General features: G+C 37.0%; 1 protein-coding gene across 1 annotated transcript in view; it reads right to left on the bottom strand.

Annotated features, from left to right (window-relative positions):
• Positions 1-26,340, bottom strand: part of ETL1 (SNF2 domain-containing protein / helicase domain-containing protein) — a 116,268-nt gene that overhangs the window by 41,151 nt on the left and 48,777 nt on the right. Inside the window, exons 8-10 of the mRNA XM_089811354.1 lie at positions 24,427-24,618; positions 24,035-24,208; positions 23,776-23,934 (exon numbers count right to left, since the gene is read on the bottom strand). Of these exons, the coding sequence (XP_089667480.1) occupies positions 23,776-23,934; positions 24,035-24,208; positions 24,427-24,618 (525 nt within the window). The remainder of the gene's footprint in view (positions 1-23,775; positions 23,935-24,034; positions 24,209-24,426; positions 24,619-26,340) is intronic.

Raw genomic sequence — 26,340 nt, 5'->3', positions numbered from 1 at the left:
ACCAATGCTACAAGCTTGATCCTAGGTATACCATAACAGTACAAACAAGGGATAGTTTCCAAGTTATTAAAACTTCATTAATCTCTTCAACTCACCTAAGTAAAACAGACATGTCCTTATGGCATCGTATAAACAAAGATATATTGATGAGTTTCTTTATCTGATTCAAAAATTCAAGTCTCTTTCTTCAAAATCTCCTATGATCATGCTCTTGAACCTTTTTTAATAGAAGGAATATCAATAAGACCAATTTCATGTAAACACCCCTTACCATAAATGTCTCAAATTTTCCACCCTAGTAGTATTTATTTTTGTAGATATAAGGTTTTCTAGTGTTATTGTTTAACATTTCCCCCCCACACACATGTATATATATGAATACTTTTAGTATTCTAGGTTCTAGCTATATTCAGCTCGTTATTCTAAAACCTTAGTTAATGGTTATTTAGGCTTATTTAGTTTTCTTAATTTGGTCTATGTTTAGAGGTTGACTTTATTTAGACAACCTTGCTATTTAGTATTTGTAAAACTCTATTTGTGTGTTTATTGTTAATAAAAAAATTTATTCTATTTTTTTTTTTAATTTCATGGTATCAGAGCGATAGTCGGTCTCAGTATGAATCCCTCGTGGGAGAGCCCAGGCTCATGAAGAATTTAAGTTTTTTTTGATTTTTGTAATCCACGTATACAAAACATTCGAGAAAAAAAAACTCTAATTCAGTCTCTAGTGTAATCTCGTGATCAGGTGGAGTTTGAAATCTCGCTATTTTCTGTAGATTTATTGGCTGCAATCGAGCTTTGTTCTCTTTTTTTTTACTTGAGTTCTACACAAAAATATTGAGGATTTTGTAGACTTTGTTTGGCAGTGACCATTGTTGTAGTTTTCATAGATTGTTTTTGGCATAAAATCTTAAATCTAAAAAATTGGATTTCATGTTGTAAGTTTCAAGGGTTAATTTGCTCCCATTAAAAATTATCTTGTGGGGTTTTTGTAGGTTTCTATCCTTTGAATAATTCTGATGTTTTTATTAATCTTTTATCCTTATAAATTTTTGGGGTTTTAAATAATTTGATCCCTTAAAAAGTTTTTTAAGGTTTTAATAATTTTCCCCTAAAAAATTATCTAGTATTTTACCCTTGGGTTTCAATGATTCTCTCTAAGTTTCAGGATTTTAGTATTTTTTTCCTCAAAAAAATTCAATTAAGTTTTGATATTTTTTACCAAAATAATATATTGTTAGGTTTTAATAATATTTTCCTCCAAAATTATTTGATGGGTTTTTCTAATTTTTCCATTTGAAATTATGGGTGGCTTTTTTAATAAATTTTTATCCTTAAAAAATTATCTAGGGGGTGTATAATTTTTTCCTCAAAAATTGAGGGTTTTCACATGTATGCCCTGCTCAGGGCTTCTATAGTTCGGGAGGGTTCTCTGACATTTGCCATGTTTTACCTTTTTTCCTTTAAAACGATGTTTTGTATGCTAATCTATATCTCGAATTTTGTGCCAACTATTTGTTTGGTTTTTTGAATTTTTCCTCAAAAATTCATTCTGCTTTTCATAATTCGAGAAGTTCACGTGGGATTTTTTGTCGAAATTTTTTATTTTTAGGCTTTTTGTCTTTTTCCTCGAAAGAAAAAGATGATTTGTAAACTTCAAATCATGGTACCATGCAATTTGTTTCAAGGTGCCTTGCCCATCAGCAAAAGTTTGGAGGGTTTCCTGATTTTTCCTCAAAATCGTGGCACTTATCAATGTGTCTATAGCTAAAGCAAGGGGTTCTTTAGTTATTCAACATTTGGTTGGACACTTTGTGAATGATTTTTTATTAGAGGTTTTGTAGATTTTGGGAGGGTTAGTGGCAAACTCATCTCAATGGCAGCAAGTCAATAGTAGGTTGTTGTCTCTTGTTGCAAAGCATTCTAAAGAAGGGGGCAACCTTCTCTATTTGTTTCAGCTACTCTTGGTCATTGACATTCTACAAATCTAGGGAGGTAGCAGAATGTTTTGAAAAATATATGACAACAAGAAAGGTATAGTCTTAGTAATTGATAGAATGACCATTAAAGGAGGGCATTACAATATTTTTCGTATCCTAGGTTCTTGCTATATTTAACGCGTTGTTCTAGAACCTTAGTTAATGGTAAGTAGGCTTCTTTTCAATTTTCTTAATTTGGTTTTAGACGTCTTTTATTTAGACAACCTTGCTTTTTGGTTCACACTATTTTTAGCATTTCTAAAACTTCATTAGTGTGTGCATTGTTAATACAATTATTAATTCTATTTTTTCAAGTTCCAATATCTATATATATATGGACAATTCTAGTCATGCTTCTCAACCTCTCTATCACCAATGATGAGTTGCCTTGAATTCTTTTTGGCTAGTTTGTAGCCGACATCTAAAAGCATTTGAAGGAGTTGCATGAGACATATGACAGAAGCCAAGCATTCTTTTTGAAAAACAAGTTGTTCTCCATCATGATGGATGAAAGCATGTCCTAAAAGAGGCTTCTAATGAAGCTTTAGGACATCTGCGATCAGCTCAAAACCATTGGTCGAAAAATGGAGGAAGAAGATATGGTAGTCATCAGCTTGAAGAGTCTACCAAAATCTTATGAGCACTTCATAGAGACTCTCAACAACACTTTTACTAATGTTGATCTAAAATTTCTAGATTTATGCACAAAACTTTTGTAGTGGGATAGTCGGAAACAATTTGGTAGCAGTGCCACCCCATCCTACTCAGAGCATGCCTTTTTAGCTAAATCCTTTCACAAGGATAAGGGCAAATCTCAACACTATCGATCATCTAAGAAGAAAGGCTCTAATCAATCTCTAGATGCTTCAAAGAAGGAAGTACAAAGTGACTACTCTCACAGATATGGCCATTTGATTAAGGATTGTCACAATCAGTTGGCTTCAAAAAAACAAAAGCAAGGAGGGTCTCAGCCTGCTGAGCATACAGAGCTGAAAGAGCCTGGCTTTTACGCCTTCGTGGCTAAAAGACCTGCAAACCATGCTAAATCTTTTGCTTGGTATATAGATTTTCGTGCATCTTAGCATTTCACTCACATGCTTGATTGATTTATAGATTTTTCTCCCTTTATTGATTCAGCTATATTTGGAGGAGGTAAAGGGTATACAGTTGTCAATAAGGGAAACTTACACATACAATCTGGTGGGAGGCATCTTGTTTTCTCCAATGTATACTACGTTCTTGGTATGGAACTTAACCTACTCTCAATGAGTCAAATCATACAACATTCTCCTTAGCTTGATGTGATATTCAGTTCATATAAGTTCTTGATTGTTGATCATGCAACACGCGCTACTATTGTTGTTGGTATTGAGGATCATGGTCTATATAAACTTGTGGATACTGATGATTCTCTTGAGCATGCCTTTGCAGCTAAATCATCTTCTATCAGCAGTATCTAGCATCATCGATATGGTCACCTAAACATTCGCTACCTTGCTCAGCTTGTTTGGGATGATTTAGTACTTGCCATACCTGAAATTCAAACTCAAAATCAGTGAGTTTGTGGAGCTTGTCAAGCTGAATGCAACACAAGACATCGATCAAGGATGGCAACTCATAGTGAGCCTCTCAGGTACTACAGTTGGTCCATGCTATTGTATGTGGTCCAATGAATACTCCTGTTACTAGGTACAAGTATTTCTTACTTCTTGTTGATGATTTTAGTAGAAAAATGTGGGTGTACTTTCTTAAACAAAAATCAGAGGTGTTTATTGTATTTAAAAAATTTAAGGCCTTAGTAGAAAAAGAGTTTGGTTTTTCTATTTATCTATTAAGGTTTGGTTGTTTTATTCTAGTACTTTCTCCACTTTTTTTGTTACACGTGGCATAAAAAATATGTTAACCATACCATAAACCCCTCAACAAAATGGCACTGCAAAGCATCGCAACCACACCATTACACAAATGGCCGAGTATATAATGGAACACAAAAATGCTCCTAAGAAATATTGGGCAGAAGCAATGTTTACTAAAGTCCATCTCCTTAAGAGGTCTCCCACACATGTTGTTAAGGGAAAGACTCCTGAGGAAGCCTAGACTAGTCGTGAACCTAGGGTCAGCCATCTAAAAGCTTTTGGCTCTTTAGCATATGTTTGGATTCTAGATGCACAACACTCCAAGTTGGATTCCAAGTGTCAAAAGCTTATGTTTACAAGTTACAGTGACAACTATAAGGCTTACTGACTGATTGATGTAGACATTGATCATCATATCTTCAGTTGCGATGATGTCTTTGATGAAGAATGAGGACCATATCTCTCTTCCTTGCCTAAGTAGAATTTTGAAGATCAGCCTCTGATATGGGTGTCTATCTTTTGTTTGGTCCACCTAACGGGAGGGATGATGCACTACCTAACTTTTCTCCAAAGGATGCTAATATTCCACTTGTTGCGTAGCTTGTTCCAGCTCTAGTTATTCCTCCTCCTAATGTTGTCACATCTACTCTACGACCTAAATGGTGAGCTAAGACTATCAGTGTTCTTCATCTTGATGAGCTCATTGAGGGTAGATCTTCTAGAAATAAGGGCAGGCAACCAGATACAACTAACTTTGCTCTTATGCCCAACTTTCATAATATTTATAAGCCTCAAACATTTAACGAGGCCAAAGGGATTCCAAAGTGGTAACAAGAGATGGATGTGGAATACCAAAGTCTTTTGAAGAATCACGCCTAGGTTCTCTCTAATCTTCTTGCAGGGAAGAAACCCATTAGCTGCAAATTGGTCTATAGGGTCAAGTATCATGTAGATGGTACCTTAGATAAATACAATGCCAAATTAGCTTCTCAAGGATTCACACACCGGGAGAGCATTGATTATGAGGAGACCTTTCCTCCTACTACCAAGATGAGTACAATTCGTCTTCTTCTCGTCATTGCATCTCAATTTCGATGAAAAGACCATCATATTAATGTTAAGAGTGCCCTCCTCAGTGATGAGTTGCAGGAAGAAGTCTACACGAAGCAGCCACCCGATTTCAAGATTGTCGACAAAGAACACCAAGTTTGTAGACTCAAGAAAGCACTCTATGGACTACAATAAGCCCCTCGAGCGTGGTACATCGAAATTGATCAGTACTTGGTTGCTCATGGTTTTCAGCATTGCCCTTCTGATAATAATTTATATATCAAACACTCTAGAGATGATATTCTCTTTCTCGTTGTCTATGTTGATGACTTGATCATTACTGGCACTTCAGCACATTTGATTGCAGAACTCAAACAAGAACTGTCCAAGGATTTTGATATGACAAATTTTGGGTTTCTTCATTATTGTTTAGGTGTTGAGGTTTCGCAAACTAATAGTAGCATCTTTATTTCTCAGTCTATGTATGCCAGAAACTTGCTTGGCAGCTTTTGTATGCATGATTATAAACCTACTTCCACACCTATGGAGAAAGGACTAAAGTTGTCAACCAAACCTGATTCTTTTCCTGCTGATGACCACTTACAAGCAACTAGTGGACAATCTCACCTACCTCACTGCCACTAGACCTGATCTCAATTTTGCAATGAGCTACATTTCACGCTTCATGACAGCCCCCAAGGCTGATCATTGGGTAGCAGCGAACCATGTGTTGTGTTATATGAAGGGCACCTCTGATTACAAACTTCTTTACACTAGGAGTCATGATTCCAGATTCAATGGGATCACAAATTCAAATTCAGCAAGTTCAATTGATAATAATACATCAACTTATGGATATGTGTTCAGTTTGGGATCTAGTGCAGTCACCTGGACTAGTAAGAAGCAACATGCAATCTCACTCTCTGTCACAGAAGCAGAGTATTGAGGAGCTTATGAGGCAGTTTGGCTTTGTCAGATGCTTGCGGGTATGCATTTATCTCAAGTAGGCCCGACTCAATTGCTCTCTAATAATCAAGGAGTTCTCAAACATGCCAAGAACCCAGTCTTCCATGAAAGAACCAAACATGTGGACATTCATTGTCATTACATTCGGCAGTTAGTTGACGACGAAACTGTTCAATTGCAGTATGTTCCAATAGCGGATCAGACTACAAACATTCTCACAAAGCCTCTTGGTCCAAATACATTTGTTCAATTCAGGGGACATCTTGGTGTTGTCAACAGATTAACCATTGAAGGAGGGTATTAGAATATTATTATGTTATTATTTTAATGGTCAATTATGTATTATATTAAATTATTTGTAGATAAGATTATCTTTACAATCTTCTCAAGTTTCTTATTAGAAACTTTCTATTTTGTACATTTGTAAACTCTTTATTATGATCTCTTCGATCATTTGTTAATACATCAAATATTTTACCAATTACTTTGCATACCATCCAGACATTAACACCAGATTTCCTGTGGGAAAGCCTTTATGATGAAAAACCACAGCACACAATAACTTTCATTAACGAAGGGCACCAACCCAAATTACAAATGTGAGTGGCAACCCATAGAGAGCACCAAAAATTTTCAAGTACCAACTTCAGGTAGAAAGCAGCAACACTCCTTGAACCGCCAGCTATTTGAGGCACCAACCTCAGAGAGCACCAACCCTAAAAAATACACTGAATCTGATACGATATTTCTGTTTCCACACATCCAACCGAACATCGCTAACAAACTCCTGTCTACATCTGAAGTATACACTGTCTTCTCAATAATATTCTTTCATCATTACTTTGTATATGCTATCTCAGTAATGTCTTCTCAAGCAGCCTTGAGTTCCGCAATTATATCCCCTCTTCACCAAGTACACTTAAAATGAGAAGATAGATATCATTGCAGGCCTGTTATAGCAGAGAAAAGAGTTGCAGGACTATCACACCACTGTTACAGGGCAAATCTATCACTTCAAACCTTCAAGAACTCATCCATGTAACCAGTCACACCTCTAAAACAAGACCAAATAGCAGAGAACATGCCCAGCACAGTCAAAACTGTCTTCAAGCTCACCCAGCAAAGAACAGTAACGCAGCACTACTCAAAATTTCAACCCAATGACAGAAAAATAATATCAGTCTTCAGGAAAACAACTCATAAACTTGCTGCACAACAAAAACTACAATCAATTTTTTCATAAGCTTTGCCCAGAAAATATTGAAGGTACCCAGCTGGTAATTCGTATACTCCTCAATCGCTTAATGATGCCACAGAATCAATAATATTAGAGACTTCTAAATCACACCACCCACATGAAGCACTACGGGTATCAACAACGTTCAAGACTAATGTTCTGTTCTCCCTTTTCAACACAGAAAGAAATATTTTATTTTATCAGCACTGCTCCCATCATTGTCTTCAGCTTCCTTATACCACTGTCACATATGCAGCCCAATAAATATATCCACCACACAAGAATATTTACATTAAGAACAAAAACGTTCAGCCTATTTTTTACTTTTCTCAATAACACTACAAGTCTAAGTGATACACAGGCTCAGCAACAAAAATTTCATACACCAACCTCACCATCTCCAGCTTGACTTATCTCTCTGTAAAAAGCTGTCAAGCCTTTTTCTCAGAATAAATCTTTAAAAAAATGTTTTAAGAATCTGGAGACGTCCCATTCCGAAAAACATTACAAAACAATGAAAACATTCATCACCATAAATAAGCCACTGTCACCAGGAACGGGATTTAAGAAGAGCGATATATTTTATCTCTGTAAATTCCACTACGTGTTCCAGAAATAGGAAAACAGATATATTAATTAATAGACAATCCTGAATCATATCCTCTGCCTCAGTTCAAGCGATGAATAAAACCAAGCCATCTTGTGCCAAGAGTATCTCCACACTGCTCTTTTTACTCTCTACGCAGCCAGCATATGGGAAGCCACTAACACGAGTACTCGCCAAAAGGAAATCACTAAGCTGTCTTTGAATAAAGAAATTGTTCCTCTAGAAAAGTCTTGAAACATTGACCTCTCAAAAACTCAACCAATGATAATATAACTAAGCAACTGACTATTCAAACAATGCCATGGTGAATAATCTGACGTGGCAAGGAAGTGGACACACAAGCAGCTGACAAGTATCCCAGCATGTCAAGCACCTTAATCCAATTATCTGAAATTTACGCAACCTTGATCATCAACCTTTGACATCAATGACAACATATTCAACAAAAATGGGGTCCATCATGCCAATGCCATCCTTTTCAATGACTTGCAGATTCCACCCTCGATTAAAGGTTTTCACTTGTTCAATAGGTAATCTCTCCTCTTGACTTCAAATTCATTTTTGTAATCTTCCCAAAAGATCATTACCATAACTCTCCCTAAGATTCAATTTTCTTCTCATGAAATTATTGCTATCAAAAAGAAACCTTGCTCCATAAAATAGAATGGAAACCCTGGTGATAGACCTCTCAATACTTTGGGTGTTGAAGGAGATTCTTCATTCTACAAGTCTCTAGCCAAGGCCAATTGGGAGATATTTGCATGTCTTTTCCCTTTCGTTACAACTCTTGTTCGCCATCCCAATTTATTTGAAGGCATCAATGAGGGAAGGTCACAACATGAAAAGGTAGTTCTATTAGGTAGCTTCAAATCCTCATCTTATTATATAGGTAAACCTCTGAAAATGGATGAAATAGCTTTCATAGTTGGTGATGAGGTTTGTTGCCTCAGGTAATATCCTAACCCCAACGTTAATATCCAAGTCCCTAACTATTAGCATTGTAAAGCTATAATTTACCCTTCTAAAGTCCTTGTTGAATCTCAACTGAAGTTGTGAAAAAAAATCATGAATCTGCAAAGTAGCAACATATATCCCTTGTGTGTGGCACTCCCTCTGGGAATCCAAACTAATCACTTTGCTGAAGCCACTACTGATTTTCATGGCTTGAAGCTTGCTCATTCTCAAAGGTGTAGGATGGTGTGGATTGAAAGTGACTTCATATAGTCAAATACTTGAACAGGGGTCAAAAACCGAGTTGGACTATAAAGACCCTGATTTATGATCCCCTTTTACTTGGTAGCTCCTTTGAGGTCTCCATGTCCAATTTTCTTAAGGAGGGGAGTTCACTAGCAAATGCTTTTGACATTGGGATCGCTCGAGGTGACATGTTGTGTTGGCAAAGAAATGAACCCCTGCTGCTGGATGTTCAAGACATTATGAGGATTAAAATGATCAACAGCAAACATGGGAATATTTCATATTATTTTGATCATTTCCAGTACCCTATTGGAGCCCATAAGGCTCTTGTTTATAATGGCAATTTTAATTACCCCTACAGTGTGATGATTATTACCACATGGATTGTGGCCGATTTGAGGTCTTGTTTTGTTTTTAGGTGAATTTTTCTGAGTATATTGAAGCAGTGAAGACAGTGATGTACACTATGTTGGTTTTTCCTTGTTGTGGATGGGGACAGAAATAGACTTGAGCCTATTACATTTATTGATGTTAAGAGAAAATAAAAAAAGTGGAAGACTCTGCGGACAGATGGACTGACTTCTTTTTTGGAATGCCTTCATGGTTCAATCCAAAGAACACCAAAATGTTCTTCAAAGGATGAAAAAATAGAACCCTCATGGCCTATGGGAAGATTGTGGATGTCAATGAGGAGTTTCTTGAAAAAGTTAATGGTTCTCTCGACATTGGGGAGGATAATATTTAGAGACAAGATATCTTTTGAGATCGTTATCCAAAACATCCTCAAGGACAATGAGGGAAATTAGTGGTGGAGTTAAATCCCTAAAGGAGCTCTATGTTACAATAGTAAAAGTAACCATGCAGTATTTCACTGGGGACAAAAGATATACTACTACCTTTAGAATCTGTAAAAATCTGCCTCAAGCTTGATATGATGTAAGAATTCGCTTAACGCAATGAATGAAATGCCAAGATCTAAAAGCTCAAGGGATAGCACAAGAGAGATAGGCAAAATGATGATCAATTGATTAAGTCAATAACGACCAAGAGTACATTGCTCAATAGCACATTGCCTGATCGCTATTTAGATGAATACATTATAAATGTGCTGAATATATAGGCATTGCATGATAACTATGAGTAATGATAGAGATAACCTATCAACTACGAAAGGTGTAATCACATTTCCACTAAAGGTGGATCATTCTCCATTGTGCAATAAAGTATGTGCAACATGTGCAACAATGAGAGGATGATAATGTGATAAGAACACAAAGGTGGAGCTCACAACCAACGAGGTGTAACACAACAACTACGTGCAAGTGGATTTCGCCTACACCATGTGCTAAAAAAGAGTGCGAACTCCTAGGTGTCTACATAACAACTAACATGCAAATGCATTGTCCTAAGTAAACTTAAGTGTAATTAGGAATATTTAATTACACAAACACCCCCCCTTAAGTGCAACTTAGGGGAATGCTCTTAAGCTCACAATAGCTGGATGACAATGCATGATGGGTCTTGACTACGAGGCCATGTTAGGTACCCATGTAAAGAATCCAAAAGCAATGCAATCTCTCATAAAGCAGAGAAATAGGGAAAACCTCATGGGAAAAACCCTCCCCCAACATGAGAGATGAAACAAGAAGCAAGACACATGCATGGATGGAGTAATCAAGACCCCCATTATGACATGCATCATGCATATACAATAGAGAATCCCTCCATGGGTAGGAAACAAGGAGAAATGAAATCCCCCCCCCCCCCCATAATGAATGATTTCTTGCAAGAATGACAAGTGCTTGAAGACAAAAGTTAGTTCAATGCCTATAAACAACATCTCTCCCCTTAGGAAGAAGATAGACCACGTATAAATGTAAGAAGGCTTCCCATCATAGATAGGAAGAAGGAAGGGGAGTCCAAATGAAGTATGATGCCTCTGAACTCTGATGATGTGTCACCATGTCCTTGGTTGATGAAGATACCACTAACCAATCAAGATCAAGACCAATAGAAGAAGGTGACAAAGAAGGCGCCAATGGTAACTTATCCATGTAAGAATGTGGACCAAACTCCAAAGACAAAGATGCCTCCTCAAAAGAAGAAGTGGGAAGTGAAGCAAAGAAGCCCCCCTTCAATGTAGAATCAATGCCCATGAAAGATGCTCCTAGATCAATGTAGAAACTGCACCAAGAAAATTGAATGATGTTCCTCCTTTTAGGAAGAAATGGTGTCATAGGCGTATCAAAGAATCCTCCCCAATCAATAGGATGAACCCTCAAAATGTATGATGTTTTAGGAAACTGAATAGGGATCTGCAACACATGAGTATGATCAACCGTGTGATGTGACATCTCAAGTGAAGTTTGAGACTCGTGAAAACCAATCTCCAAAGACTCAAATTTCTTATTTGAAGTGAAAGAGACCTCCTCGAAATGTTGTAAGAAAGTATCTACAATCATATCAAACTCAAAAGAAAGATCAAGTGGAGAATCATTAGGATTAGAATGTTCCCTTGCAACAACTAAAGAAGGGCCATCCTCAACAAAGAGAACATGAATGTCATCAATGATATCTCTCAAATCCTCAATGTAGTACTCCACAAACAAACATGTAATGTTTGGCAAGAAGTCATCCCAAGGAGCTATATCTAGAAGACAAGGATTGTTCTGATGCACTGAATCGCCTAATTCCACGGCTGTGTGAATGAAAGTATCATAATGAACAACAATAGATATGATCTCAACTCGAGAAGTAGGAGATGCAACTGTACCCTTTGGATTATCAAGACTCTCATGGAATGCAAGTTTTGTGATGAACTCTAATGTTTCATCATCATAGGGAATATCATCTGCATTATTAAGTGGAATGAGACAATGTGCAACTGGATCAATTAGTACTGGAGGAATATCTGGATCTCCAAAATGTTCCCAAATATTAGTCCAACCAAGTAGAAGGGAGTCATTATTCATGATCTCAAAGTAGACTCAATGATATCTCATAGAATCGAGACTCATACCAATCACACCTCTAATATGACCATCTTTATTCCCCAAGCCATCTCTCTTCCAATATGTCTTTGGCTCAAGAATGAGCCCAATAAGATAAGGCAACATATTATACCATCTACAATGTGTGATGATTCTTTTGCCCATAATGCATAATTATCCCTACTTAACTATATAACAACAAGATGTAATGCCACCATGATTACATCAATAATATACCTCCCAAAATGCAATGAAATAAAGGAATCCCCCTCCCCCAAATAGATGATTTTCGAACTTTATATTACAGTGCGAGTACACTGCAATTTGCTCAATTTTGCAAAAATGGACTTCTAATTTTGACAATTAAAACAACAAACATGAAGTAATAACAGATTTGATACAAGTAGGACACAAGATCACTGAAGGATCTTCAAAGTATAAGTACCCAAATAGACCAAAATAGACCAAATGTTGAAATTATGATGTTCATTTATAATTTTACAAACTAATACCAGATCTGGAAAGTAGAGAAAAAAGCATGCACTTTCAAAAAAACAACACCTAAAAATGTGTCAGTATGAGCCCGAACGAAGCTTCTTAAGTTGCAAAATCAAGGATTGGACGGGTACAATTACCAAAATCTGCACTTTCTAGAAAATTCGTCCACCAAAATTAGACATAAGCTGCATTGCTGAAAATTTTGAGAAACTTAGGCCAAAATCAAAAAAATGCATTGAAATCGGAGTCCAGATGACCAAGTTATGGCTCTACAAAGTTAGATTGCAAAATTAAAACTACAAACCGTGAGGGAGTAGAAAATTCAAACCCTAATGATGTCAGCAAACTACAAGATTAAATTTGACAATGAAATGCTCATCGCAATAGAAAGAAAATACCCCTGTTTGACAGTCAAACTATCGTTAATTTTACCATGGCGAGTTGGAAGTCATGGCAAAAAAGGACTAGTTGAAGGATGATTGCAATGCTGACTAGGCTCTGCTGATGTCACTGAGTCGAACTTCTCCAATGCATTGCTGCGAATAGTCGATGTTTGTGCCCACTCAAAACTCCATGTTTTGTCAGATCTTAGTGGAGATCGGAGTCTTTGGCATTGGGTTGGGAGCTCTCGAAGATTGCAAATGTGATGACTCAGTGCCTGAATCCCCAATCTCTAGATGCCACTGACATTGCAAATCCGATCACCAAGTGGATGGGCAAGTCAGATTGTTGTTGGGACTCGAGAGCTTTGGAGATTATCTGCGATCTGATTTGAGGCAAGGTTGACTGGCTTACAGTGACTAACAAATGCAAATGACGTCGGGCAAGGTCTTCGCCTTGGCATATCGGGGGTCAGCATGATCAGCTTGAGTCCAAAGTGTCGAGTTAGTTGTCGATGTTGTCCGATGTGGAAGATTACAAATTAGATCTCTATAACAATACAATCTTAGATTGGAGGCACTGGTGGAGGGGAGCGCAGAGGCTGATGTTGTCAAATTGGACCAGCTCATGCAATTCCTCGTTGGCATTGGTTGATGTGGGGTAGTGATGCGCGACCTTCAATGTCTCCAATGTGGCAAAAGGATGTCGTTGATGGTTGGCCCTCTGTCTATGCGCAAATCTAAATGGAATGCAATGTGAGATCTTGCCGAATGAATGCAATTGCTCGACTTGACCCAAGAGGGACGCGCTCTACTCACGAGCCCTCGAACTCGACCTGTTATGATGCTTTTGTGCCAAGAACCACCATTAAATCTGCACCTTAGCCAATTGAAGATAGGGGGTCACGGGCATTAACAAGGAGCAATGCCCCAAACCAGCTCAATGACTTGGGTAGGCTTGGGATCTCATGCTCAGCTAGCTCATGCTCAGGCCTTTTGCAGGATCTCAATGCCAAATGCTTCTAAATTGGCATGTCAATCCTACTAATGTTGCAAAGGTTGGGGGTGAGATTTATCCCACCTACACCCCATTGTGGCATCCTTTTGTGTTTAAGAAACTTATGCGAGAGCAAAACTTATGAATGAAGTCGCATTGCCCACGATCTAACTTGTGATGCTGAATAGAATATCTCTTCTGCAACAAATTGCCAAAGATTGATTCGGCCCAAAACAATTTTTCCCCAAATTGCAAAAACTAAAATGACGAAAATAAAGGAAAGATCCAAACGAAAAAATTAAATATTATTTTTTGAATAACAAATTTTGATACTTGGACCGTTCATTTACAGATCAGGCTGCCCAAGATTGATTTACTTTAAAAAATTGCCTGTCCAATATAGGCAAATTTATAGTCAAAGTTCATTGGAATGACCATGCGGATGCAATAATGAGGTCCAATTTTGCTCAAAACACTCCCATAAAAATGTTGATCCCGGATTTGAATCGTGGCCTTCCTAAAGATGAAGCAAAATGCTCTCCAATCACTATGCAATAAAACACTCCTTTGGCTCTGATACCATGTAAGAATCTACCTCAAGCTTTATATAATGCAAGAATTTGCCTAAGGCAATGAATGAAATGCCAAATATCTAGAAGCTCAAAAGATAGCACAAGAGAGATAGACAAAATGGTGATCAATTGATTAAGTCAACAATGATCAAGAGTACAATGCTCAATAGCATATTGCCTAATTGATATTCAGAGGAATACATCATAGATTTGCCTGAATATATAAGCAATACACAATAACTAGGAGTGATGATAGAGATGACCTATCAACTACGCAAGGCGTAATCACATGTCCACTAAAGGTGGATCATCCTCCATTGTGCAATAAAGTAACATGTGCAACAATGAGAGGATGATAATGTGATAAGAACACAAAGGTGGAGCTCACAAACAACAAGATGTGAAGCAACAACTATGTGCAAGTGGATTTCTCCTATACCATGTACTCAAATAGAATGCTAACTCCTAGACATGACAACTAACATGACAATGCATTATCCTAAGTAAACTTAAGTATAGTCTAATTAGTAATATTTAATTACACCAACAATATCCGCTTTGCTTTGTTTAATCATTTTAGACATAGGCAAAAAGTTTCTTTTCCATATTATATGCTTGCTTCTCTTAAATTGGGCATGAAAGAACATTCCAAAAATACTAGAAATCCTCTCTTGTGTGAGGGTTTGATACTCCTAACAATATAGCATGTCTAAGCCCTCATGTGTGAGGGTTTGATTATCCTAATAATAAAGCATGTTAAAGCCCCCTATTGTTAAAGTTGCAGCTTCAGTTGGATTGAATTGACCAAGAGATAATCCTTCTATGGTTATTGATTAAACATCAATTAAATAATATTAACAGTAATATATATACGTAGATATGTTATATAACATATATAATTATATAACATATCTATGTGTATATATATATAGATATGTTAATGTTACTATTATCTAATTGATGATTAATTTATAAATTACCATAGATACATGTCTCTTCTATGCATATTTACATAATATTAAATCTGCATTTGGAACACACAGAAATATGGTAGTGTTATTACATTTGCAGTGATATGTCCATTAACACCTACTCTCCTCTAAAGGTAGAAATGTAAAAGTAATTCTCCAATTCCAGCAAAGGAAGAAGTTTCAAGTTCCGATTTGGGAGATGGTATGAGCACAAACTCTAGTTATGGGTGCCCTAAAGATGAGGATTGACACACTGATGACGAGGATCCTAAATCCTAGGAGAAAGAAGATTCCCAATCACTTTAGGTAAAGAATGCTAAGAAGGGGAAAAGGATGAAAAGGGAAGCTTTGAAGTTGGGTAATGCTGTTTTTGTTGGGGGTGACTTATCAGAAACGAGTTCTAAGGAGGCAGATTTGTAAGATAATGGGGATACTATTAAGATTGGATACAAGAGAATTCCTATGGTGGTTGAAGAGGGTAGCCCAAATCTGAGACCATCTTCTTCCCATCCTACTCCCCTTCCTCCTCTTGATGGCGAAAAGAGAGAATCTCAAACTCCTTTTCCACATTTTCTCAACAAGGACTCTCCCTTCATGTGTGCTAGTAGAGAGGATCTAGAATAATTGTTAGCGGTAGTCAAAGATGCTACAATTGACCATTTCAAATGTCTAAATGGCTTTTCCTTGACACCAACCAAGTCAATATCAAAATTCGGTATATTCGATGTAAGATTGGCTCCATGCAAAATAGAGGAGTAAAGGGTGATGAGAATAAGATGTTGGTCATTCTTGAAAATGCGGTTGTTCAAGTCAATTCCCTCAAATCTGATTATGAGGATCGCATTGCAGGTTTCGAGACCAAGATGAAGAAGACTAACGATAACCTAGTTAAGCTTATCAGTCTGAATGCCAATATACTACACGGTAGTGCTGAGAGTATTAAATGCCTGGTAGAGAAAAGGCAGAAGCTCCAAGCTCCTGATATTGTGGATTTAAAGAGAGTTAAAAAGAGTTCCAAGGCTGCAAGGGCCCTAAACCTGTACAAGGGGAAATTTAAAGAAGAATGCTGAATTGGACAAGAATGAGCTTCAGTATATAAAAAATATGGATCATGATCTTAATTTTCTGAAGGAAGAGGTAGCAGATCCTTGTGCTTCTGTTGTGTCTGCTGGTGGTGGTTGATATTTTATCTCTGTTTGATGTTAGGCTGTATTTTGGCTGACAATTCGGTTTGTTGTATTTAACCTGATGGCAGCATTTTGTAAGTGGGATTTTAGGTCCCTTCAAAACCCGTTTTAACCTTAATCAAAGACATATATCCCTTGTGTTTGAAGGTTGGGCCCTGCATTCATGCTCATATTACATAAAACAAATAAGATGGCATCTATAAATAGAATCGAGGAAAATTCACTATATGATTGTGCAAATTACACTCAATATCTTCCCCCAATCAACAAATTGATCAATGCAACAGATTACCACAATGAAAAGACACATCTAGAAATGAAAAAGTTTAATCTCGCCTAGCACCGTCATTCTTTTCAACAAAGTGAACACATCTGAGATGTCTTATTGAATTGACACTGTATAAATTTTTGGCCAATTGAGATTTTCCTTTCTTAGGAACCTTCAACCAATGATTGGTAGTGTTAGTGAGGAAAGTTTCCTTCTGAAATGAAAAAAAGGACCCCAATTTATTTGTTTGTTTTACCATACTTATCCCTTTTCGGCTAAGTTACCGATTCGGCCTCTTGGAAGTTGGATGGGGAAGCAGATACGGACGGGTGTTGGAGGCGGATGGGTGCATTGTGGGTGCCACCCAGATACCATTCACAGGCACCAGAATGTGGACAAATGCCTGTTTCAGGCATATGGACGCATCCGGGTGCCTATGAGTGGCATCCGGATGGCACCCAGGAGCATCCACAGGGTTCCTCACCCAGAAAAGAAAGACAAAACATTTTTTAACATGTGGCATGGTTCTATTAGGCTTAAATCATGAGTAAAGTGAGTGAAATAATTAAACAAATGTAATGAAAGATAAAAGGGATACGATAGATTTCAACAAAAATGAGACACTGATGCCTCAGAGAAACTCTTGTGGTTGAAAAACTTCAACCAAATAATAATATACGCTGAGTGCTTTAAAATGGCTTACAAAACTGATTCCACAGTTCCTTTTGAATTGCAATAGGTTTCTTTTCAAGGGTTTCTTTTGGGCTGCTGTCTAGTTGAGCTTATATGTAAATGCATTTTGCAAACCTTTTCAAGTTTGAGAGCATTTTAAGTTGTCATTTTTGTAACAAATAGTGAGAGGAAATTCTATCTTCAAATTATAGGGCAGGATTTATTTATTTTATTAATCTATGCCTAAAATCTGAAACAAGTAAATAGATTGCAAATTATGTACCTTGTACAAATAACTTTCTAGGGGTTTTGCATCTAAACAAAATACTTGAAAGTAACAATGTAGATCATCTTTTGATCATGAAGGTAAGAATACAAGACTGAAATTACTTATCTCATTTCTTTGCGCGCGCGCGCACACACACACACACGCATCCATACGCATCCCCCCCAAAAAATAATCCCGCATCTCGCATCCGCTTCCCACATCCAAATCAGTAACTTAGCTTTCCGGTAGTTTGAGAGTGATGGTGAATGACGGACCATCTAATTCACAATCATCTGATCATCTATAATTTTTGAATTCCCAAGCATGAGGTTTGTAATGTTTAGCACATGCTAAATCCAAGTCTATGCACTGAACTTTAGTTGGGAAACAAGCATCCTGTGCAAGCCCATTGATGAATGTTGCTTTTGCTAGAGGGGTTATGGGATCTTCTTGCCTTCTATTCCAAAATTCTTGTAATTTTTTGTTCCCTAGTTTGGTATCACCAATCTCTAGCAAAGTGTTTCCCAAGATTTTTGTGTTCATAGCCTCAGCACTTGATATTAATTTTGAGTGGTTTAAACAACATGCAGAAAATGAGAGCTTGAGTTTCTAATTTTCAAGGTAGGTCAAGAATTAATACGATTTGTATGAGTGATAGAAGTTGGGCATAGTTCATGGAACAATGAGGTGTCATTCTTCAGCAAGCTTTGGTGTTCAAATGTCATGGCCTGTTGCCACTCTAGAATTCCTTTAGCCTCAGAATATGTTTGAGGTTCAAACACACTGTGAATCTTAGCCATAAGAGCAAAATTAACAGACTTTGTAGGTTTTCTATTTTTCCAAGCAATTCTCTCATCAATGAGCTCATCATCTCGAAGATCAAAAAGTGTCTTAGCCCACCACTTAGGTCGGAGACGACAATGACCAACATTAGTATTAGGAGATGCTCTATGCTCAGGTTCCTCATCAAAAGAATTTGGATCAAAGTCAAGTAAAGCATCTACAAATCTAGGTGATCTTGCAAAGAAGAAGTCGGGGGTGTCTATACAGGGATCATTGGTATAACCGGAGCTTCAAGAGCTGTTGGAGCCCTCCCATCAGGTGGACCTAATAAAAGCCTAACTCCCAAATCATAAATCTTCATAGGCTGGTCTATTGGATCAGGAAGAGGAGAAACAGGCATGAATGGTCCTTGTTACTCATCAAAGACTACATCACGACTATATAGGAGACGAGATGTCTCAGTGTCAATCAAGCGGTGGGTTTTGTGAAGAGTACTGTATTCAACAAGCATGAGTTCCTAACTCTTGGCATCCAACTTGGTGCATGACGCATCAAGTATCTAAACAAAAGCAAGAGAGCCAAAAACCTTCAAGTGACTAATTCTGGGCTTGCGACCTGGCCAGGCCTCTTCTGGAGTCTTACCTTTGACCGCCACTGTGGGTGACCAGTTCAAAAGATAAACTGCTTCTGCTCAAAACTTCTTTGGAACATATATGTGTTTGAGCATGGATCGATCCATCTCGATGATTGTACTATTCCAACATTCAAATACACTGTTTTGTTGTGGTGTGTGGGGTGTGGTTAACTGGCATTTGATGCCATGAGTATCCAAGAAGATAGAGAATTCATTAGAGCAAAATTCCCCCTCCCCCCCATTGTCTAACCTAAGAGTAATAATAGATTTCCTCGACTCTTTTTCAACTAAAGGTTTAAACTTTTGAAATACAATAAATGCATCCGATTTCTTTTTAGGAAAATATACCCACATTTTTCTACCGAAATCATCAACAAACAACAAAAAATACTTGGAACCAAGAGCAAAGGGAGTGGCCACAGGATCGCAGATATCGACATGAACAAACAAAGTACCTAAGAAGATCGCCATGAATCGCCATTGGTGAAAGGTGTGCGATGTTGCTTCCCATCTCAACATGCATCACCAACTCCAAGTTGCTAAGTCTGAATCACTAGCAAACCGAGGACAAGCTCTTCCCAAGCAAGCTGAGAGAGATAATGCACATTTAAGTGCCCATATCATTGATGCCAAAGTGTGTTGAAAGAAGACTGTCAAGCAGCCATAGCTAAGTCTCAAGAATCGCCAGAATCAGTAACTCAAAAATGACCATGATCCTCAAGACCCACTGCAACAATAGACTGAGTCGCCGTATCAATGATGGTAAATTGATGTGAACTGAAGATGACATCCAACTGTAAAGAGTGTCACAGCAACTAACTGACTAGGAGTAGATTTAGTTCCATCCCTAGAACGTAGTACACATCGAGGAAAATGAGAATCCTCCCAGCAAATTGAATCTGAATATTACCTTTGCTGACAATAGTGTACTCTTCTCCGCCACCAAAAATAATAGAATCTAAATAAGGCTGGCAACTAGTAAACCGGTCTTTGTGGTGGGTGAAATGACGAGAGGCACCTGAATCAATGTGCCAGGCAAACAACTCGACATGATCTATAGGTCTCTTAGCCATGAAGGCATAAAAGGCAGATTCCACCAACTCAATGTGCTTTGCACTGCTTTCTTTGGGCTGTGAACCTGATTGCTTAGACATGTCAGCTAAGTGTTTCCGACATTCAACCTTCATGTGACCATACTTGTGGGAATAGTTGCATTGAATGTTCTTTTTCTTGAAGCCTTCTGAAGCTGGAGCAGAGGACTTCTGCAGAGAAGACTGTTGAGACTTGCCTTTATCCTTCTAAAAGGATTTAACAGCAAAGGCTTGTTCTGTGGAGGGGGAGCTGGAACTGCTACCGAGCTGTTATTTCCACCAATCTTGCTGAAGCAGAAGCAATCAACACAAGTGGAAGTGATTTGAGAGTCTCGATAAAATGCTCGTAGGACTTGGGCAAACTTTTGAGGGTTATGACCACAATGTCCTCTTCCTCCATCTTGCGTCCAATGGCAAACAACTAATCATGGATTTCCTGAATCCTATTCAAGTGTTCCTGGAGCGATGTCCACTCATCCATGATAATAGAAAATAGAGTGTTCTTGAGAAAGAGGGCTCTGCTTTTGTCTGAGTCTCATGAAGTTTCTTGAGATGCTCCCATATCTTGGCAGTTGTTTTGTCGAATGGAATCTAAGTTAGTTGATCATCAGCTAAGGATAATTTGAGAAGCATCATCGCCTCTCGATTATTTAGATCCCATGTATCCTAATCAATACCAACTACAGTCCAACGCTTTGTAACACCCAAGACAATCTGATCAGTATTCTGATATTCAAAGATTGCTAGTATCCGCCGCTTCCATGTGCCATAATTCCAACCATTGAATTTTGAAATTCCCTCAAGCAAAATATTAGTCAAAGATGTCATACACATTTTCAATGAAAAACGTGAAAATTTGTAAAGGCATGTACTTCAAGGCAAAAATGGAAGTATCAAAAAAAATGAAGAGGTACCAACAAGAGAGCTCAAAAAGCCCAGAAAGAATATGATGTCGAATTCTGGATCCGTTGGCTAGAAAATCAAGGCATGAAAATCGAGGCACCCAAAAAAACGAACGACAACCCAATTGAGCTCTCAAAAAACCCATCAACAATCTGTAATAAAAATTTGATCCAATACAGAAAATTAGGGTTTCGAACAGAAACAGCCCTGGCTGCAAAAAAACTTGAAAAATGACTGATTTAGCAGAGAGAAATGGCCGATTTTGGGCGCTGATAAAAAATAGAGGGTTTGGAAACCCTAGACAGCGTTAAATACTGCAAATAATGGCCACAACAAATTACAAATCCCATCTAAAAACATTGCAAGACGATCAAGAGCAATTTTTTTTTTAAAACGTAGGAAAAACAGCTTGAAACCACATCACGCAAGAACGGTGATTTGCTGGAAGGAAGGTCACGTTTTTGTGTGCAAAGTTTGCTACCAAACACAAGGATTTGCTGCTTGGAAAAACCGATTAGAGGAGAAAAATTTGATCGAAACCCTAGACGAGCTCTGCAAAAAACGATGTTATATTGCCCACGAATCTTTCCAGAGAAATTAATCTCAAAAAATTTAAACAAAAAATTTCCAAAGATTTAATATTTTTTCCGAAAAAATTTAAGTTGGCTTTGATACCATATTATGAAGCAATTGGTAAAAATGTTTGCTTGATATTAACAAAGACCGAAAGGTCAATATATACAAAAGAATGAACGATGTTTCCTTGGGAAACAATCGTAAAGAATAGAAACATTCTATTTTGGCTAATAGAAAACTAAAAGCTAACTACAGGCTAACTAAATATTAGAAACATTATAATATTTACAATACATTACAAATAGATAACCATTAAATAATAATAGATAATAATAGAAGCTATCTATTATCGTAATACTTACAGGTTTAGGGTATATCACATTTTCAAATCCAGCAATGATATTTAACCATGAGGTATGCAAAACAAATAAAATTGAAAAATAGCAAAAATAATAAATACAATGGTTCACTATTTTTAGTTTGGGCAAATGAACCTACCTCTTAATGCAATTTGATGTTTGAGCAAGGGCAATGAGCTTGGAGTTTTTGTTTGTGTTTATGTTTATAAATAAACACAAGAACGCTTTTTATACTTTTTATACTTCAACAGTATTTTTTCTTGTTATACCAAACTTATAACTTTATAAAGCTTCTTGGAGGTTTGGGAGGTTCTCAAAACTTTGTCGACCATTGAGGATGTTGTGAGAACCTATGACTTTGCCAACAAATAGCTTTCCCTTGAAGAAAATGTGACATTAAGAAAGTTGTGAGTTGATCTTCAAGGACCAATATCGTTCTAGAAACCTTATCAATTTCAAATGAAATTGTGACAGCCTCATCCACATCTAATAAGCTGTTCAAAACTACTTTCATTAGAAGCTTACCTTATGAATTGGCTTAGGATGACTTGACGAGTAGTAGAGCTTTGCAAGGAACTTATCAGGTTTTGGCAAGGTTTTTACAACATTGTTAAGGCCCAGCATGGTTATGAATACCACTGAAAATGCATACATCTCTTGAGAAATTCTTAAACAGTTACCACCAAATTCCTTATTGAGCAAGACTTCAAGAGGTCAGGGAAACCTTGATGGCATCCAATGGAACTTTACGAACTTTATTGAATCTAAGGGGATTGTGAAAACCATCAAAGCTGCCTATATGGTTTTTATAATACTTTAAAGGTTTAAGCAAGCTAGGAAACACTTTAGAATTAGAATATAATGGAATTTTTGAAAGTGGCATATCAAGACTAAACAAAGATTGAATGAATGAATGATTTTAATAAAATCCACAAGGCCAAAACAGCCTGTGGAACCCCCACAAAAATAGAAAACGCCCCAGAATAGGGTGCCAGAACTTTAGGCCTTTTGAAACTGTTTCTTTAAGTCAGCTCTTCGACAGTAAATTTTGATCTGACAAGGCATGGTATTAAGTATTAAAAAAAATGGAGAAGAACTTAAGCAAGGGATAACAGTACCAAAGGACAACTGTAAAAATGATAGAAATAATGATCACTGGGCATACAATCTGATACAATAAAAGAACCAAAATATAATTGCACATACTATGTCAGCAAGGACCCTGAGCATTAATTAGTTTACACGTGAGTAGAAGCTATGAAGAAGATCAAGAATCATATGTACATAGTTGTATTTCACCTTTCATATTTATGTACAAACCAAAAGGTAAGAGCCATTACAAAGGAGATGTGTCTGTCATTATTAGGAGATGATGTATGCGAATGAAGACAGGATGCAAATTTTCCAATTTTTGTGTAAATGACTACTATTCTTTCATTATTGCAACTATATAGCAAAAAACTTAAAAAGTCTCCCCACTCCAAGTGTAAAATTTGCACACTCTGGAGTTCTACAAAGCACATTATGGGACTTATTATTTGCATGAACAACTAGGAAAATAATATTCAAAAAAGCATATCTTCAGTGTTCCTAACATAACACACAATTATCCTCTAAAATATCCATATGCTATGAAAGGTATAAACTAATTAATTTAAAGAAGTCTATATGCACATGAGAAGTATTTATATTGTACCGACACACAGCCATGTTCCTAAACATGAGATAGTATACCTGATGCAATGAAAAATCATTATAACCAAGAAGTTCATCTCTAACTCTGTCCAGAGTGCATTCAAATCCAAAAGCACCTCTTGGATGCAACTTTCTAGCCAAACTGTCTACATCTGAATCTGTGTAAAGACGCCTCACTAGCAAAGGATGATTTGCAATCTGTAAAAAGTTGAAACAAATTTACAAGCTTTCAAGAACTGGTAGTATATCATTCAGTAGACAAAACAAATGAGCCATAATGCAAACACTTACAAAGTACCTTACGAAATTGCATAAAGTAATTAGAAATCTGACGCCGAGGAAGGAAGTTGACAACATTTGATATGTCTGAACCTGTACTTTTTGCCAGACGTGCTAACGAAGCTGAACGATATTCTTCAATAGCCTCTTTATATGCATCGGCTTGTTCTGGAACCATTGTCAAAAACTCTACCTGTATGAAAAAAAATGACAAGCATATGAAAGCTTTGTCTTGAACTTAATGTATATGCAGAGGGTAACTGAAAGAAATCAGAGAGTGGACAATCATTCCTACAAACAGTTTACAATATTTTCTTTTTAGTATGTAAGCACTTAAATGCAGGGAAGGGATGCCTTGATAGAACTCCTACATTAAATCTTTAACAAATATTACAAAAGGTAAATTCCAACCTTATGATTCTTTTGTACCAACTGCTGCATAACATCTGATTTCAAGCGCCTCAAAATAAATGGCCCCAATATTGATTTAATACGAGCAATCAAATCTCTGTCTTCTGCTGAAGCACCCAAAATCTTCTTCAAGTCCACATCAGCAGTCTCAAAAATATTTGGCATCATAAACTCCAAGAGGGACCAAAGCTCCTGCGAAAAAAGATAACCTTAAATGCATAAGCATGCAAATAATAAGATCCAATCAATAAAAGGAAATTTTCAGTCTTGCAAGTGTCAACTGAATAAGGAAAAATGGATTGGCAAGATTTATATATTCCACTGACCATTCAACTTACACAAGATTATCACGATTCAATTTTTGTAATATGGCACAGTTCATAGTATAAGTGTTCAAAATTTCAAATCGCACTCAGCACGCTCAAAAATAAAGCCTACGTTACTGATTTGAGTTCAGTTAAGGGGTGTCAGTATGCAGATATGTCAAAACAAAAAAAAACATAGGGGTTGGCTTGCTTTGGATTTGTCCATACAAAAGACGATATAAAAGTTATAAATACTCGCATATCATAAGTGGCGTGATATACCCAAAATTGGCCTTGCAAATTTAAAAATTTGGAATTTAGTTTTCCTAAAGATATAAATACAAATAAATTTTAAATTTTTTATTAATTCAATAAATTTAAAATATATTAAATCTAACAATCTATCAATTTATAAAAAGCAATAAAACACCAAATACCTAAATGGAGAGCCTTTGGTGAAATGGTAAAGCTTCAATGTTTGTTAATTGTCATGACAGCCTTACATATTAAAACTTGTGACTGACATCCTCTCCTGAAACCTATGAGACGCAGTCCCTCGGCATCTTTCCAACTCCCTCTTGGTGGCCCTGCAAAGCCTCTGACCCTTCTAACTCGAGGAGCTCATTTTGGGGTACACAAAATCACACTGGAAGAAACCAATGCCAAGGTCTTCCAAAGTGTGTAGAACTTGTGAATGTATATGAAAAGTTGGAGTGAACTCTAGCTAAACACCACAGAACTGAAAAGAGGAAAAAACCCAACACCAGAAACAGAATTTTTTTAAAGTCCTGTTGCGAGGACAATGGCATCCTGCAATTGCATATAATTTGCCATTCAAACTGGGTTCTGGTTGGGTTCACCTAAATTCATCCTGGTTGAATCCAGAACTGTTTGACAAGACCCTAATGTGGCCCTACAAGCAGATCAATTCCAGTTCGGGACTGAGGTTTGTATCATACCCATCTGACCAGATTTTCCAACAAATCAGTGACTCATAAGCAAAGAAGTTCCACTTTAATACAATGGTTGGATTCTTTTAAAACTTTGAAAGCATTTGCTATTGTTTTAAACTTTTAGTTAGCAAATACTGGTTTTGATTTACAAACTTTGAAATTCTTTATGTGCCTGACTGCAAAATCATTGATATTCAGCTACACATACTGCCCATTAATCAACCATTTTGTTGGGGCACACCTGTCATTTTTGTTGGCACAAAAGTCGGTTTAGTACACTAGTATCACCATTTGTGATATGAATATAGGGAAAAATTCTAGATGTCCAACATATTCATGAAAACTTATCTGGTTTCTGTTATGTTTTTCCTGTCTAAAACCTGTCACACAAGATACAAGATACAGGCCAACATTCGGACAGAAGATTGAATTGACTGTGCTTATAATTTCCTGAAAGGATGCATGATCACTGACGAAGACAAAACAATTATGTTACACTTTCCCTGCCTAAACTCTGTCATACTAGATTCAAGATAAAGATCCAGGTCGTACAGAAAACAGAATTTCTATTAAGTTATTAACTAACATTACAATTTTGTGAAGAGATACTTAACAATTTACAAAGACAGAATGATTTTAACTGGAAAGCCGGAATT

This window comes from Cupressus sempervirens, chromosome 11, assembly GCF_028749045.1.
Source record: "Cupressus sempervirens isolate cs-2001-9-10 chromosome 11, ASM2874904v1, whole genome shotgun sequence".
Taxonomy (NCBI): domain Eukaryota; kingdom Viridiplantae; phylum Streptophyta; class Pinopsida; order Cupressales; family Cupressaceae; genus Cupressus; species Cupressus sempervirens.
This window is presented reverse-complemented; position numbering and strand designations above follow the sequence as displayed.